This window comes from Glandiceps talaboti, chromosome 2 (genome assembly GCF_964340395.1).
Source record: "Glandiceps talaboti chromosome 2, keGlaTala1.1, whole genome shotgun sequence".
In the NCBI taxonomy this organism is placed as follows: Eukaryota; Metazoa; Hemichordata; class Enteropneusta; family Spengelidae; genus Glandiceps; species Glandiceps talaboti.
The window spans coordinates 4,728,217-4,746,495 of record NC_135550.1 but is presented as its reverse complement, the minus strand read 5'-3'; the positions used below and the strand labels follow the sequence as shown (position 1 = coordinate 4,746,495).

At 36.1% G+C, this 18,279-nt stretch overlaps 1 protein-coding gene across 2 annotated transcripts; it reads right to left on the bottom strand.

Annotated features, from left to right (window-relative positions):
- Positions 1-455: 455 nt before the first annotated feature.
- LOC144453434 (protein Churchill-like) lies at positions 456-5,274 on the bottom strand. 2 transcript variants are annotated; one of them, XM_078144726.1, is made up of 4 exons: positions 5,098-5,274; positions 3,882-4,047; positions 2,789-2,859; positions 456-1,522 (listed from the first exon to the last, which is right to left on the bottom strand). In XM_078144726.1, exons 1-4 carry the CDS (start codon positions 5,134-5,136, stop codon positions 1,430-1,432), a joined length of 369 nt encoding a protein of 122 aa, XP_078000852.1. In that variant the 5' UTR covers positions 5,137-5,274; the 3' UTR covers positions 456-1,429. The 2 variants fall into 2 exon arrangements, with proteins under 2 accessions (XP_078000852.1, XP_078000853.1); XM_078144727.1 differs by having other exon boundaries at positions 3,882-4,023.
- Positions 5,275-18,279: the final 13,005 nt, after the last annotated feature.

The window sequence follows — 18,279 nt, the reverse complement described above, 5'->3', positions numbered from 1 at the left end:
GACAAATCATTCTGAATCAGTCTATTAGATGCCATACCATGCATTTCATATAGATATTGTTGGTATAGTATTAAATTACAAAATTCAATGTAAATGATTGCGCTTGTTATACTAACATCAGTACTTGTACAGATATAGTGTGATGCAATGGTAAGAGGTTAGGTCAGAACTTTCATACCCATAGCATTATTTGATGAGCAGTACATACATACATACACACACACATACATAACGCATGCATGCATGCATGCATACATACATACATACATACATACATAACGCATGCATGCATGCATGCATACATACATACATACATACATACATACACACACACACACACACACAAACATACATATACACACATTACATGCATACATACAATGTACATACATACATACATACATACATACATACATACATACATAAATGATACACACACTACAGGCAAGGTTAATATACATGTATTGACATTTTTAACTACATAATTGTACATAATTCAGCTGAAATATGACTGCTATATCACAGTCACTCGGACTGTTGCTCTATATAGGTTGAAGTTCTTCAACCAGCAGCTTCACACACACTAATGATGTGTCATCTTGCCAACGTCAAAAGAGTCTCCATATCCCAGTTCAAACTCAAAATTGATATATAACTTGTACTCATCCATGACTATACCATACACACATCATACTGTCTTTGAACACAAAATATGGATTATATACTCTGGTTGTTTTGTCATGACAACCAGTCTATGTCACTGGTTCTGTGATGACAAATATAATAATTATAACCATTAGTTTTATTGATTTTTCATCAATTTTACTTGGGGATGTACAATTATATATTATTCCCCAATGTTGTCAAAATATAATGTTCAACTTGATATATGTTATATCTCAGCATGAAAAGATTCTGACAAACACTTTAAATTTGTTAGCATAAAAAACTTGTGTGTAAAGTATATCAATATATATTTCTAGATTGACACTTATGGTCAAGTTGCTTTTTATATTCTTTCTTATTTTTGCACATCTTAATTTTTTTAGGTGGATGTACTTTGCAATTTAATGTCGACTGCACCTCCAGGACCAATGTCCCTGGAAATCAAAGGTCTTCAAATAACCCCACACTTCGCCATACAAAAACTTGTTCCTGGTCCTTTTATGAAAGAAATGAAGGTTCACCATCATGTTTTCAAGGACACTGACAATCTTGTTGTCACATTAGTTGCTGTCATTTAGGATTCTAAAATGGCTTGAATTTGATTTCAAAACTGTGTATGGTGACAATCCTCATTCTCTCTTGATTTCAGCTGAGAATGAGTTTTCTTCAAGAAAGTTTAAGATTGCTATTTTAGGGGTCTATGTTTACACATCTTATCTTATGTGGAAACACAGTCTTTTCTTTGCCTGTGGTAAGGAATGTACTAGAAGAGTGCTTGTAGTTTCCTGGGGTCATCTGGTAGCACACTAACACTATCAGCTCCTCTGCCACACAGCATACAAAACATCTGATATTCCTAAAAGAAAGACAGAAAAGGTGCACAAGTCAGTGACATCACTGAGCTAACAAGGGATTTGCCATTCTCACAAACCAGAGCTGTTATGTCTTCCGCGACACTGCGAAATATCGCACTGCCTCTGGACACTGTGAAAAACATCGCACTGCCTCTGGACGGTGTCTTGGATGGTGCTGTAAAAGAGGCTGAGGATGAGGCTGATGATGGGGATTTGCATAATCATTACATCCAAATTGTGGGATTGTATAGAGTGAACAATTGACAAAGGGAGGGCTGGCTTATGAGTTGTATGATGAACTGCTAATGTCTGGAAAATACCTCATAAAGATATCTTTATTCTTAAACATCCTTGACAATGCTTATGGAATGTCAGCAAACATTTGGGTATTATTCTATTCTTAATATGTTTGAGCTGTTGTTAGAGGTAGTAATAGTGGCAGATTGTGATTACGGATGATGGTCATAACATGAGTCAGTAGTGGTAATAGTTGTAAGAACTATTACTTGCAATGATGTTGTTGCAGTTAACCATAGACAGTAGAGGGGAGACCCTCTACTGTCTATGAGTTAACATAGTAAATTAGACATGCTAAATATGTTCTGACTAGACACACTACTGTAAACATGGAAATATTTGCTGAAGACTTCTTTTTGTTTACTTTGCAAGGATATAAATATGCAAATATAAGTAGTGACTAAAATATCTTCTTATACATGAACACAGTGTACCAGCCATGTAATTAGTAAAATCAATATCTGAGAATGAAATAAAAGTGTTAAATTCTAAAACTGTCTAAGTGGCAAAAATATCTAGATTTGCAGTATGTTCTGACAGTTGTTATGTATAAGGGTGGTGAATAACGGGGTTCCTAAACAAAGTTATGACAGATTCTGTCAAAAATACTGGTACTTTTAGTTTTACATACCCCTAAGCCCCCTTCCCTTGTTACCATGGTTCCCTAACCTGAGCAAAAATCACTTAACATGTATCAATATATACATGTTGACTGGTACCAAGTGAGCCCCCTATGCCAATATGATGCATTACTGATCCACAACTAAAAACGTAGTCTTCTATTAGAGGCCGAGTGGCTAATCATGAGAACAACATCATTATGTCTGTTTCATTGAGGTTGCCCCAATACACCTTGTTTCCCGACATGATAAATAATCAATGCCTGTGTTATGATGTGACTATATTGAGAAATCAAGATGGAGGTAATTGACAAGGTGAGTCACTGAACACAAAGTATGACTACCACTTACCTGAAAATCATCTTGTACACTGAAAGTGTAATGGTGCTCAGCCACTATGTGCATACAATTAGAACATACATCTGCAGTAATATAATAATTATAATAATTAAGGGCTACATAATTACATTAAATACAAGGGCTACATCATCAGCAATAAAAAAGCCATTAATGATTTCACCATTAGATTAACCCCTAGGTGAGATCCATTTAGCATTTTTTTCCCTTAATATATATATGTATGTGTAATTTAGTTTGTTTCAGTGATTGCTACTTGTGCTATACTGTATACCTTATCTGATCATTTTGGTAGGTACACCGTATCAATATCATACTTTCAATGTACAATGCTACAACTTGGCATTTGGATGTTGTGTGGTGTTTCTTTGTGTGTATGTTTGGTGTTTGTATGTGTAAAGGGACATCTTTCAAAGAATATATGCCAGACAGAGCATGCCAGGAGACAAAGGACTGTGGGATTATTTGTAGATTTGGTAATACCTAAAATCTGGGGTGATTGGAAGGATAGCCCTCCTGCAAAGGTCTGGGTAGCCAAGACTAGTAGATATATGTAGTTACAAAAGGTGGTTTACGTCATTTGCTTGATCCATGCTTATTCTTGGCATATGTGTCATTCAGTACAATTCAAGATGGCAGTCTCCTAATTTACTGCAATCTGTTTGCATAAACTTATGGTAAATGAAAGTGTTTGAGATTCTAATTATTGTACAAAGCGTTGAGAACTGTAACCACAGGAAGCCCAGAACTATGTTACTAACAAAGAAACAAATAAATACACAAACAAATATGCATTGGGTAAATGAATATTTTAAACTCATGGATAACTATAAACATGTATATGTATACATGGGTCTGTATATGATTGAATTTGAAATAATATACTATATTTTTCTATCTGTGTATATTATTTAAATAGTACACTGGCCAGTATGTACATATATACATGTTTATAGATAGTTATTCATGGGTTTAAAATGATATTTCATTTACCCATGCATATTTGTTTGTTTGTTTGTAACACGGTTCCTGGGCTCCATGTGCTGTAACTTGATATCAAAGTCAAGACATCATAGGGCAAACTTACGTTGATAAGTTACAGATTCTTCATCATCATCGTCATCTGTTTCTTCATGCCTGTCCACCATTTTAAGTGGCACTCTCTGTTTGCATTCACAGCATTCTTGGAAGTTGAACAAGTATGCACCAGTGTCCAAACATGTGTTTCCCTGGATGTGATGGTCAAAATACAGCTTGATAGAAGTTAATAAATTAATAATATGTGGTTGTCACTCTGTTCATACATTTTTAATACCTTTAATAATCTTTATTGCATAACAACATGCCATAGCAAGCATGGTAAAGCATACAAAAATAACATACAGAAATCAAGTGAATACAATAGTCATTTAGCCAGCAGCTGGAGGATTGTTTACATCAACAAGAGAAAGTTTATCATCTAAGGTCAAAATATGCACAAATTTACTTTTGTCATTTAAGGAATGAAAATTTGAATTATTAAATGACAAAGAAGAAAAAATAGCGAAAATACTGCGTTGCCGCACAACTTCATGTTCAGGGCAATGATAGATATATGATTTTTTGAAGATTTAAAGTTGTAACCAAAACAAAATTTTCATACCTACTTTCCATCATAATAATCCAGCCATCCTATGTTGGAAGTGTACTCATCAAGACAAGTATAGCAACATCCTAATCAAACTTTAAAGTGATGTGTCTACAAGGTTTTGTACTTCTTTATTTTTTAAAATCAATTTGGAACCAGGTCATATCAATTCAATGTAACAGGTTTAACTTTCTTGGTTGTCTTATTGTAATATTTTAAAGGCTAGCTACATTCAGTTTATATTATTAAATTATCATGTGCCTTCTTGATTCTAGAATTGAACCTGCAAAGATTTGACCACATACTGTTCTCACTATATTTATCAAGCAAATTTCTTATATAGATTCCCCATTTTGAATAACGCATAGAAGACATGTACTGTAGGCTGCTCTCAATAAACTGGCCCTGCTTGCATATGTTAGTCATTTGGGACTCGATCGATTCTGACAATTGTCCCTCCTTTCTGAAGGTCATGTCAGTAATGTAGACCCGTGCACCATCTGCAAGCAGGACTATCAATAAACCATCTCTATGCTAGTTCTTGTATTGAGTTTTCAGACATTTTGCCCAAAGTGCTTTAATCCCTGGCAGTGGCATGGACCTACACATGCTACACTAGTACTACGAGATTAATAATGTTATGGTACAGATAAATATGTTAGTAATTGTTACTCACCCTGTCGGGACATTTTTGTTTTACACAGTCTGTACACATTGAGCTAAACCAAAAAGAGGAACGAAAAGGCAACAAAATCTTGTCTTTAAGTTATAGTATGCGTAGCGATCACCTGTACGAGACCAGGCACTGCACCGGCACCATCACGGGTTTTCAAAGGATGTAATGTTGATATCAATCATGGATATCATGTGCGGATATCCGTGCATGCAAACGGGTCAAAGGTTACTAAGGAAAGAGCGCCATCTACGGTAAGGTTGCATTTTCAACACGAACGTGTGCACTACTAGTCCAGTTGCCAGAGGTGTTTTTAGGGGTTAACTTTGAAATGTGAGTTATATGATATTTTTTTGCAGATTCAGAAAGGTGTCCTGTTAACATATCTGATGGGTGCCACTCGCGCACCCTTGGGCGTTTTGTTATATCGCGAGAAAACTGAAATACCATGTATTGCTATGGGTAAACACATGCTTTGGTCGGCTTAATACTTACCGTGCCTATAAAACCATGTCAAAGTTACTGAAAAGTCATATTTACATGTTACACACTGTATATTATGAATAATTAGTCAATTACAAATATTTTGTCAAAAGTTTTGGATATTAAAATATCATATTCTTAGGCCAAAGGTCAACAAAATGTCGCCATTTTCAGTTATTATGACTTATAGGTAGTGGATGTGTTTTCTGTGTATCGTGTGGATACATCCATGTGTTATATAAATCTTATTCATCAAATCAGGTTGTGACACCAGAGAAATGGAAGAATTTTTGCTATTATATATGCATGGCACTAAAATAAAGTAAACTGCTGTTAACAAATTAAAAAGAAATATTTTTCCTCACTACATACTAGCTTTATATTCATGTCACTACATACTATGACATACTGAGTTGAAATTGGTAGTGCTGTCTGAAACGATGAGGGAGGGGGGGGGGGGACATCCTCAGGCCTAACTATTTTTTTAAAAAAATCCTACACCATGTTGAGCTATTGATTTTGCCCCTAACAGGTACCGCGAATAAAATTCCCCTTTCATGCGCTATCATAAATTTATTGCAAGTTAACAAATATTTGTGTAAAAACCTTCATTTTGTGTCTCTAAATTGTATAACCTTTCAGTTAATGACACAGTATAAATAGATAGATGAAAAACCTTAAAGATAGGCTTAACAAGAAATGTATATAGTGACTTTGTAAACAAGCGAATCGTAAGCTTAAAGGCTTGCTGGGATCATAAAACAATTATTACTGGCCGTGCAATGCATGACCTGGTATAAGCAGAAGTAGTTTGGTGTGTTAAATCACGTGATGTCAATATCAGGAAGGTGATTTGCTATGGCAAATTAAAGAAAGAGCCATGTATGGTCTTAAGTTTCGAAAACATCAACGACGGTGTATAAAGATATACTGTGATCCACTGGCGAACCATTTCCGCATCTGCATTTCTCGTGATCGATCTTCTTAAAGGTGAGTGTGTATGATTTGATGTCTATGTGAAAGCTAATAATCAAGGTCAGAGTACTGTACGTAAAATGATAGTACTAAAGTGTATTGAGAACTGACACCTAAAGTACAACAATGCAGTTATTGGTGGTAAATGGTGCTGTTAATGGTATAAAAGAAGAGTCACACACAATACGGATATAACACCACCTACATAATTTTCGTGCTGGGTTAAAGTATCTGTTGTATGAAAGGTGTTTCTAATAGCAATACTTTGTTATATGTATTTGTACATTCAATGAAATTTGTGGTGGTTCTGCGAAATTCGGGTTAAAATGACATTTCCAAGTGGAAAAACAAATTTGCTGCAACAAATAATACTATCATGTAACACTGCAACAACATTACGAATCGTTTACAATAAGAACAACACCTAGATAAAACTACTTTTGAAACAATTAACTTTGCTTGATAAGACCTGTGACGTGAGTGTACCAGACGGTAAACATATCAAACACTGTGATATAAATCATAGTGTCTGATTATAGACGTTGACTTCCTGGTAGTCCGGGCTTTGACTCGCCTCGAGAGATGACAGCTCATATCCCCAATGTCGGATATTAGTAGCTGCTGTCTTACTAGTAATAGAAAACGTAAGGACACAGCCCGGTAGTATAGTATCAAAACCTTTCAGTCGACGAATGAAATAAAGGCGTTAGCTCTCTCCGCAATATGATTAACAGTGCTTTCCCACTTCAAGTCATAATAGAAAGGAGCGTACCGAGAAATTTAAAAGTGCGAACTATTTCAACATCCTTATCAAGAATTTCAACCTTATTCTTTCTAAAGTCTATGATATATTTTCAAATTGTCTTACTGACGTTTATCTGAAAGTTATCATGGCCACACCAATCAACAAAAGTTTGTCAACATGGTCTCTATATGTTCACTAATTACTATTGTTCATAATATGCAAATTCAACTATTAAAGATCCGTCACTTGACGATTCAGAATCGTGACAAGAGCGTATAACATCGAGGAAAGAACACAACCTGGGGCACAGAGTGACACAACTTTAACAACCTGAGGCCTGAGGAAATTAAGAACCCAATTACAAAGGGTATACGTATATGTAGTGGTCGAAGCCAAGTCTGAGTAATTTCTTGTGAAGGTTAGCGGGTATTATGGTGTAAAAGCTACCTTTTTCAAGATAATTTAGTACATAATGAAGTGTCATTGAGCTAGAGACAGCGTCTTGCGATAAGCAAATTGATAGGGGTCTCGTCTAATGAAGGAGGAAGTACAGAGTTTGGGGTATACCATTTGATGGGGGGGGGGGTGGCGGCTGAAGGATGTGGACCCAACATTTTTTTAACCACCAGGACAGAATTTTTTCGAGAGCAACTAGACAGCAATATTTTGGCCAAGTACGGGTACATCAATATTTTGGCCAAGTACGGGTACAGCAATATTTTGGCCAAGTACGAGTACATCAATATTTTGGCCAAGTACGGGTACATCAATAGTTTGGCCAAGTACGGGTAGTACAGCAATATTTTGGCCAAGTACGGGTAGTACAGCAATATTTTGGCCAAGTACGGGTACATCAATATTTTGGCCAAGTACGGGTACATCAATATTTTGGCCAAGTACGGGTAGTACAGCAATATTTTGGCCAAGTACGGGTACATCAATATTTTGGCCAAGTACGGGTACATCAATATTTTGGCCAAGTACGGGTACATCAATATTTTGGCCAAGTACGGGTACATCAATAGTTTGGCCAAGTACGGGTAGTACAGCAATATTTTGGCCAAGTACGGGTACATCAATATTTTGGCCAAGTACGGGTACATCAATAGTTTGGCCAAGTACGGGTACATCAATAGTTTGGCCAAGTACGGGTAGTACAGCAATATTTTGGCCAAGTACGGGTACATCAATATTTTGGCCAAGTACGAGTACAGCAATATTTTGGCCAAGTACGGGTAGTACAGCAATATTTTGGCCAAGTACGGGTACATCAATATTTTGGCCAAGTACGGGTACATCAATAGTTTGGCCAAGTACGGGTAGTACAGCAATATTTTGGCCAAGTACGGGTACATCAATATTTTGGCCAAGTACGGGTACATCAATAGTTTGGCCAAGTACGGGTAGTACAGCAATATTTTGGCCAAGTACGGGTACATCAATATTTTGGCCAAGTACGGGTACATCAATAGTTTGGCCAAGTACGGGTACATCAATAGTTTGGCCAAGTACGGGTAGTACAGCAATATTTTGGCCAAGTACGGGTACATCAATATTTTGGCCAAGTACGAGTACAGCAATATTTTGGCCAAGTACGGGTAGTACAGCAATATTTTGGCCAAGTACGGGTACATCAATATTTTGGCCAAGTACGGGTACATCAATAGTTTGGCCAAGTACGGGTAGTACAGCAATATTTTGGCCAAGTACGGGTACATCAATATTTTGGCCAAGTACGAGTACAGCAATATTTTGGCCAAGTACGGGTACATCAATATTTTGGCCAAGTACGGGTACATCAATAGTTTGGCCAAGTACGGGTAGTACAGCAATATTTTGGCCAAGTACGGGTACATCAATATTTTGGCCAAGTACGGGTAGTACAGCAATATTTTGGCCAAGTACGGGTACATCAATATTTTGGCCAAGTACGGGTAGTACATCAATATTTTGGCCAAGTACGGGTACATCAATATTTTGGCCAAGTACGAGTACATCAATAGTTTGGCCAAGTACGGGTACATCAATAGTTTGGCCAAGTACGGGTACATCAATAGTTTGGCCAAGTACGGGTAGCACAGCAATATTTTGGCCAAGTACGGGTAGTACAGCAATATTTTGGCCAAGTACGGGTACATCAATATTTTTCAAAAATATATGCTTTAAATTTAATTTGACCATTCGCCGCGCGCGTCGCGTCGCATTGTATTGCGTCACGTCGTGTAATTTTTTTTATTTTTGAAATTGAATTTCCTCATAACAGGAGACATACATGATGAATGTAGCTTATTTCAAAGTAAGAGGTAACAATGAATGTAACTTTTAATATTCCAAAAGTAGCTGGTAAAACTGGAAAGTAGGCAGTGAAAGTTGAATAGAAGTTTGACGGAGCCAAGAGTGGGAGGGTATGGAGGAGGGTCCCCCTACGTCCCTACAGATTTTTGAAATTCAAGGACTAAAAGAATGCTTTCTGGTGCTATTTTAACATGTCGATGTAGTAACTAATATGAAGTAAAATTTGAATCAAAATACAAAGGGGTGGGTACCCCTAGATATGTTTGAAATTGAAGGACTAAAAGACTGCTATATGATGCTATTTAATATGTCAAGGTGGGAACATGTCAATTAGTTAATTAACTTTGAATCAAAATACTAGAGAGCAGTGTAGGGTGATTTCCCCTCCCTGCTCCTAGAAATGTTTGATATTTAAGGAGTGCTATCAGGTGTTATTTTAACATGTCAAATTGATAACAATACCCTTTCCTAATCTTAATTGAAATTTGAATTTCAGAAAACTAACACCAGGAATGGAAATATCCTCAAAGTCATATTGTTGCATGCCATTCAATTTAAAATTATTTTATCATTCTAAAAAAAACTATATGTACCTGCATGGGAAGTTGACATTTGTAGCTAGTTTCTGCACTTGCATTTTATTTTTAACTCATACCCTGGAATTTTTTTAAGTATCTGCATACCCCCCCCCCCTCCCCACTTTTGGTCGGCGACTATTTTTTTCCCGTAAATCCTCTCCCCCTCCCGAAATCAAATGGTATACCCCTTACATTGTAATATGTTGGACAACAAGCTGGCCACACGTTCAAATGCTTTCATGATCGCTGATTTTAAAGGCGACATTCCTGTAATCATTAAGTTGAGAGATTGTAGCATTTTTACATGTAGGACCAGGAATCATAATCGACTTCTTAAACAGACTGGGAACTTTGCAAATATTTAAGTGATACATTGACAACTGTAGTAAAAACGGCAGAAAACTGACTTGAGCATACCATTAATAGATGTGGTAATAATCTGCTTCAGGCCAGCTACTTCCTTATCTTCATAATTGAAAATGATTGTTGTCCATCGTTCTTAGATATTGACAAATCTTTAGTATCCGATTCTGCAATATTTAGTAGTTTCTTGTAATTGTCGATTGAGTTCTGCCTATGTTACTCTGATTGTCAAAACGACTGTCCCTGCCACAGATCTCTAGAATTACTTGCAATGTTGCTACACGTTTTCAGGTTTGTCTCTATAATTTCCTTTGGCCGACAATGTGGCTTTTCGAACATTTTATTTGGCTTGCTTGTATTTTTCTTTGTCACCTGAATTGTGGGCTATCTGTTTTGGGCTATAGGTTTACTAGTGTATTTTATACTCTTGTCAACATGTTTACATGTAAGTGCACTGCACATATCCTCTCAGAATTTAACGTAGTCGATGACAGACTCTGTGTACTCATCGATATTGGTTGCAGATTCTTAAAATACCATCAAAGCAGGCACGCAAGCTTTCGATAGCGGCCTCTGACCACTGACGAATCGATCGTTTAACGGGCTTACCACATATATGTTGTTGTTCGTAAGATGGAACCAAATAAATCATGGAATGATCCGATTTACCGAGAGCTAGGTCGTGATATTGACAAAGGTATTCTGTGTACTAGTAGTTGTATCTATAGCTGTGGTCTAGTGTATTCTTTACTCTAGTTGCACATTTTATTACATATTGGATGTTATATAGCTGTTGACATTTCGAATAAACTAAACATAAATTCTTCACTGGTGTCTGAGAAACTGATATACACGTATGCATAGTACAGTTGCAATTGCCTAGTGTAGAAGTCCTCTTTAGGCTTACAAAGTATGCTAAGTGGTCGACTTTATGACCTCTTGAAAAATTTACGGCTGTTTCCACTTTTCCCGTGACCATTTATAATATATATATGTGTGTGTGTGTGTGTGTGTGTGTGTGTGTGTGTGTGTGCGTGCGTGCGTGCGTGCGTGCGTGCGTGCGTGCGTGCGTGCGTGCGTGCGTGTGTGTGTGCGCGCGCGCGTGCGTTTTACATGTTTTAGGTATTCTTTCGGATGGAACCTTATAGCAAGTGCCAGCGCAGCAAAGCCGCATCAGGTGACCTAAGGAAAACGGCCCCATGCCTGAATTACACATCATGATCTTGAGGAATAGCAAACAAAACAACATATAAAAATAATGCAAGGAGTAATTACATGTTTGCTACAAAGCCTTTGCCATAGAGGGCAGGCTTTAAGCGATCATTACAACTATTCATCACAACATAGAAGGAATACATTCTTCTCGACTATTACAAGTAGCACAAATAGCCAGGACTGGCAACCATACAGTTAACTAGGTCATACGTTCAACCATTCCTTTATGAAGTTTGAATGATTACTGAACCATAATAACGATGACACCATATGATTATGAGCTAGTTTGCAAAATGCGTTTGTATGTTAATGTGTAAAATGATGGTCATTATGAATGCATGCCCGTAGGCGATGGTAGCAAGACCAATATATCGTTTTCGGCAAGCTAGGTAATTTACAAAACTGTAATTCCAGTGTTCTTGCCAAGGCGCGAAATTGCGATATTCTCACCTATTTTAAAATTATGTAACGGGTTGTTTGTGCTCGTGCGAAAAAATTGGCATACTAATTTTTTTGCTGTACGTGTACTATATTAATTATTATTGACCGCGACCTGTTGTGAGTTTTAATAGTGACAAATCAAATTAAAACATTTTGGTTCAGTTTTGATGTACATGTACTGGTAAATCTAAAAATCCTACAGACAGACGTCTAAAAGTTGATAAAATATTACAACTTTAGACAAGACATGTGTCGTCTGAAAATGAATTGACACAGAAAAAAATAAATCGACACAATAATATATGGCATCCAAAATCACTCCTTCAACATGCATGGGCAGTTAAAAATGTCGTAATTTGGAGTCCCTAAAATTCATTGCCAAATTCGTCCACGTCTAGTACAAGCATTGAAAATTGGTAAACTAATTCTCCTTGTTTATGAATTTGTCTTATAAGTTTACAAATGAGCTATATGTGTAATTCGTAATTGAAATTTGGTGATACTTTGTCATTTTACTGTACGAATTTGAACTACGAATACAACAATTAGGTCAACCCTAAGAAAGCAAATATAAACATGTAGCAGCCACACACGTGTATACATCGTGATTTCTCACCCCGTCTTGATAATTTAGAACTGTTACTGAACTCTAGAACTGAAACGGAGCAGTCGCTATCTAAAAATGTGTGAGATGTTTAGTTTAAACGTCAAATTTACGTGTATTTAATGTACTTCAATTCTCCAGTGAGATGACGTATTACGCTAATATGTGTATGCGACACTGTTGCAATGTTAGTACGTATACCTACAGTGAGAAGCGATCATGTAATTGATTGATTGATTGATTGATTGATTGATTGATTGATTGATTGATTGATTGATTCATTGATTGATCGATTTATCGATTGAATTAGTTGATTGAATGATTGATCGATTGAATAATATTTGTGGTGAAATAAAACATATTTTGCATCAATATAAAGTCTTTTTTCCTGGCCTACTTTTTTCATTTCATCAGCTGTATATAATTATCTTTTTATTGACTAAATAAAGACATCTTGTCAATTCTCTCCTCTTATCTAAATTAAGACAATCCGTGACAAATCAAATCGGTACATAACTTGACCACTTGATGTCACGGACTGTAATCTCCCAGAAGATAAGAGATAAAACAAAGTATTAATGTAACTGATCTCTTGGTAATTATTAGATCACGAGCGTTCTAATTTACATAAGGGGAGAAAAATGGACAAGATGTCTTTATTTAGTCAATAAAGAGTGGAAATAGAGAGAAAACTATTCAAGGAAGGTAGAAAAAGAAGTTTATATCATCATAAAATATAATCATTCAATCGATCAATCATTCAACCAAATAATAGATCAATCAATAAATCGATCGATCGATCGTCAGATCAATCAATCAATCAATCGATCGACCGATCGTTCAATCAATTACATGCTCACTTCTCCTTGTGGTGTACCATGTGTATAGCATATTACTATTGTAACTAGTGACGAAAAATGCTTCCACGTCCATGTGTTTACTAATAGGCCATGTAATCATAACTACCTGGTTTTGTTTCTCATTATTATAATTATTATATTAATTATCATCAACGCTCAAAATTCTACCTCCATGGTTATAGTCATCTAGTGTCGTTAGCGTGCAGTCGATAAGTTCGTTTACTGGGGAGACACTGTATTCCAGGAAATCATGACGTCGATTCGCAAATTAAGGTGTGATACTTCTCTTTCTATGGTTGTAGTGAAGTCTTGTTTACCTAGTCGGTCCAATCCTGACAAGACAAGACAAGGTGATTTGTTTTAGATTACGAAGTGGTTTAATGACTGGACAATACTCTTCATTTTAGGAAGATAATAAAGGTACCACATATTGATATTTTCGCAAGCATTTAATGATGTAGAAGATCAGTCATAACAAACTAAAGTATATTTTAAATTATTCATATGAAATGTAAACCCCAAGTAGCCTATAAGTCCATATTAATGATATATATGATGTCTAATTTAATGATTTCTACCGTTGCATTGTATAAAGTCACCAAATGAACCTCAAACCATCATATTGCATGAACTATCACATGTAAAATGAAATTATTAATTTCCATCTTATATAATGCCTCTATGTACAATTAAAACCCAGATGAGCGGTAGTGTCGTGCATTTAATGATAATAATTTATAATACGCCTTAAAAAGTTTCCTCCTGAGAGCTCAAGGCGCTCACAATTATTACCCCTGGATCACTGGCAACTCAACGGCCCTTTATACGTCCTCAACTCCCTGGGGAGCATACAATCCATTGCAGTATCAAGCGTATAGGATCAAAGCATTTACATTGCAACCTCTATCCCACCAGGTCCCCAATTATACAGCTGGGTTGACCGAGGCACAATCATGGTTCAAATCTTGCCAAAGGACTTTACCATTCAGAAACAAACGGCAGCGACGGGGCTCGAATCTGCAGATTCAAAGCCGGCCACGCTATAAACCATTTGACCATCATGACACACATTTACTGTTGTGTAGGTGATATCCCCTAAAATGCAACATAAAATGTACAGAATTTATTATAATAATAGCTCCTTTATTACCTTGTCACAACTTGTGAAAGAAAGTTTAACATGATAACAAATTAATATGTTTCGATATAGCCAACAAATGTTCCATATTTCCTGGTGCAACGGGACAAAATGTCTCCCTCTGACAACTGCCTTAATTATGTGAAGAGTGAATGATTTCAGACTCTCTATAAGTTAAAGTATTGCAGTGTAGAGTGACCCATGGCGTATGATGCAAAGATACGCTATGTATGAATGCGGCCTAGTGGGCAGCGGACTGAGATTTCATGGGACACACTAAGACAAAAATCCATTATATATATATATATATATATATATATATATATATATATATATATATATATATATATATATATATATATATATATATATATATATATATATATATATATATATATATATATATATATATATATATATATATATATATATATAGGAAGTCAGTGGTAAGATTTGTCCGCAGTACAGTGCTCGATACGAGCGGAGTATATGTTGAGGGTAGAACATCAACATCTCCTGACGAGTGATTTACTCACGAAACAGGCTTGTAGAGACGAAAAACCCGACTTGATTTTCTTCTACCCTCAACATATATATATATATATATATATATATATATATATATATATATATATATATATATATATATATATATATAATTCACAAACCAAGCCTACCAGTTATTGTTTACACAAATTGTAATGATGAGTTTAAGGTTCAAATTCTAACTACTGGCGCGAGCTTCTGGGCTGAGCCCTACTATGTTATTACAACATAATGTAATGTATGTAATGTAAAATAATGTGATGGAATAATGTAACATTATGTAATGTAATTGCAATATAATGTAACATAATGTAATGTAATATAATATAATATAAGGCCAAAAAATATATATATATCTGATTCTGGTCAGCGCGCGCGTGCCCTGAATACCCTCGCGTCGATCCTTTTTTCCGATAATTTTTGCTTTCCCGTTCCTTATTTATTCCTGATATCAGGAGAACAAGCAGCTGAAATCTACCCTACATGCCAAGACTGCTTAAATACAAAGCCTAAACTGCTTCGAAGAAAAAGGAAGTTTTTCAAGAGATAAATATGATAGAACAGAGTATGTAAAGTGTCAAAAAAATGTGTATTTACTAATTTGCAAAAAAAAAAAAAAAAATTGTGAAAAAAAAATTCGCGTCGTCGCACCACTTTAGAAAGTTTACCCTGACCAGAACCAGATAATTTTTTTTTGGCCTAATATAATATAATATAATATAATATAATGTAATGTAATGTAATGTAATGTAATGTAATGTACCGTAATGTAATATAATGTAATGTAATAATAATCATTTGAGTCACACTTTATATCGACAAAAGAGCTCAATGCTTATAAATGAATTCATTTTGTTTCTTTCATCTAGGATACGATTATTAAAAATCACAAAACTACATGGACCTCTAAATATGACGATTGGGATAAATATGGAGAGAAGTTGGCAGCTAGGATATAAAAGAATGATATTATGTTTAATGCTGATGTGTTCCATAGGTCATAGGGTGTTTGCTGACAATGTTCTAGAATCGTCTAGAGAAGGCTGTCCCCATCAATGTGAGTGTGGTGACGTCATACATTTTAGTGAACTTTCAGACGGCATATATGATTCCACTGCTGATAATAAAACTGATATATTCTTGTATATTATCTGTTCGGTTACTGGAGATGCTCCTGATCATATCCCAGATGCCTTCGTGTTAGTATTCATATGCGGTTTCGATTTGTCCTTTGGTTCGGAGGCTCTAGCTGGACTTGAATTTCGTTTCACTGAAAAAGATATGGACCCTTTGGAAATTGCACGAAAACTGGCCGAAAGTGAACATCTTATATCGTTACTACAAGATCTAGGAACATCTGAAACACAGAGAGTTGAGTTATTGCTTTGTGAAACACACACCAATGATTCATTTGATTTTCTACAGCATGTTCCGAAGTTAGAAAGTCTTTCTCTCGGATATGGAACCGTTGAGGACATACCTAAGAATGCATTTCATTTGACACCAGCACTGAAATCACTGACACTGACTGGTACAAAACTTAAGAAAATTCCTCAACCTATCTTATATGCAGACGTAACTGTAAAGCAACCACCCCTCGTGAATATCTCTCTCAGGGAAAATCTTATCACAGAAGTTCCAAATTTCGCATTTCAAGCCTTTCCGAATGTAACACTGTTAGATTTGAGCGTGAACCTCATAAAAAATGTTTCAGAACACGCATTTGAAGGACTTGGACAGTTAAAAACCCTGAGCCTGAAAGGCAATGTTCCGTTTACATCAAATGAAACAATACTCTTTTCAAACACTATAGATATTCACCCAAATGCATTTGTATCACTCGTTGCTCTGGAGGAACTTGCAATCGGGACAAACCCTATTGGACACATTCCAGAGTGTTTGGAAGCGATAAAACATCAACTCAAGAGCCTTGATATATCTGGTATTGTTAGATACCTTCCATTTTATCTACCTACCGATGCACTCTATGGATATGACAAATTGGAAGTATTGGATCTAAGCGCTAACTTCTTGCAGCATCTTCCAAGCGACTTGTTGGGGCCGGTTAATAAGTTGAAATCTCTTAAGCTACTACAGAATAGGTTCCCCAATATAGAAGATGGTACTTTCGATGAGCTCAAATCTTTAGAAATACTAGACATTTCACTGAATCATTTACAGGTGCTAGGTCCGAAAGTTTTCAGTGGTTTGATATCCCTGAGGGAGCTAGATTTATCAACTTCTTTTGGACCAATACAAGAAATAGCCTCTGACTCACTGTATGGTCTCGATTCCCTAGAAACCCTGCATATGGAGAACACTTTACATGGTTGTGATTCCGTGCCAGAAGATCTCCTACAAAACTTAACCACTCTAAAACACCTTTACCTGTCACATAATAAACTCGATATTATCCCACATTTGGAAGGTCTTAACAGTCTTGAAGATGTAGATCTTTCATTTAACCTGATCAGAACTCTACCAAGACGCTTTCTGTCGTATAAAGTTTCTCTTGTCAGGGTCAACCTAGCTGAAAATCGGATTGAATCACTTGGGTCATATCTGTTTGACGGGAGTAACAATTTACAGTATGTAAACATGGCACTAAACAGTATCGTGCAACTAATTGGAGAAACCTTCTCACAATTGGAATCTCTGCGTGAACTAGATCTCAGTGGAAATGTTATAGAGAAAATCTCAGTTCGGGCTTTCAGGGGTTTACGAAACTTACAAGTACTTGATCTGAAGTCCAATAGATTAAAATGTTTTAGCTTGCCCCAATGGATAATTGATAAGGATTTTGCTTACAGAATCAAACACCCTTATGATGACTATGGGCGTCACGGTATGCCAGTAAGGATAAACTTGGACAATAACACGTTTGAATGTGGTTGCTGTAGCATACGGCTTCAGTCGGAAATGCAAGCATTAAAAGATACCCA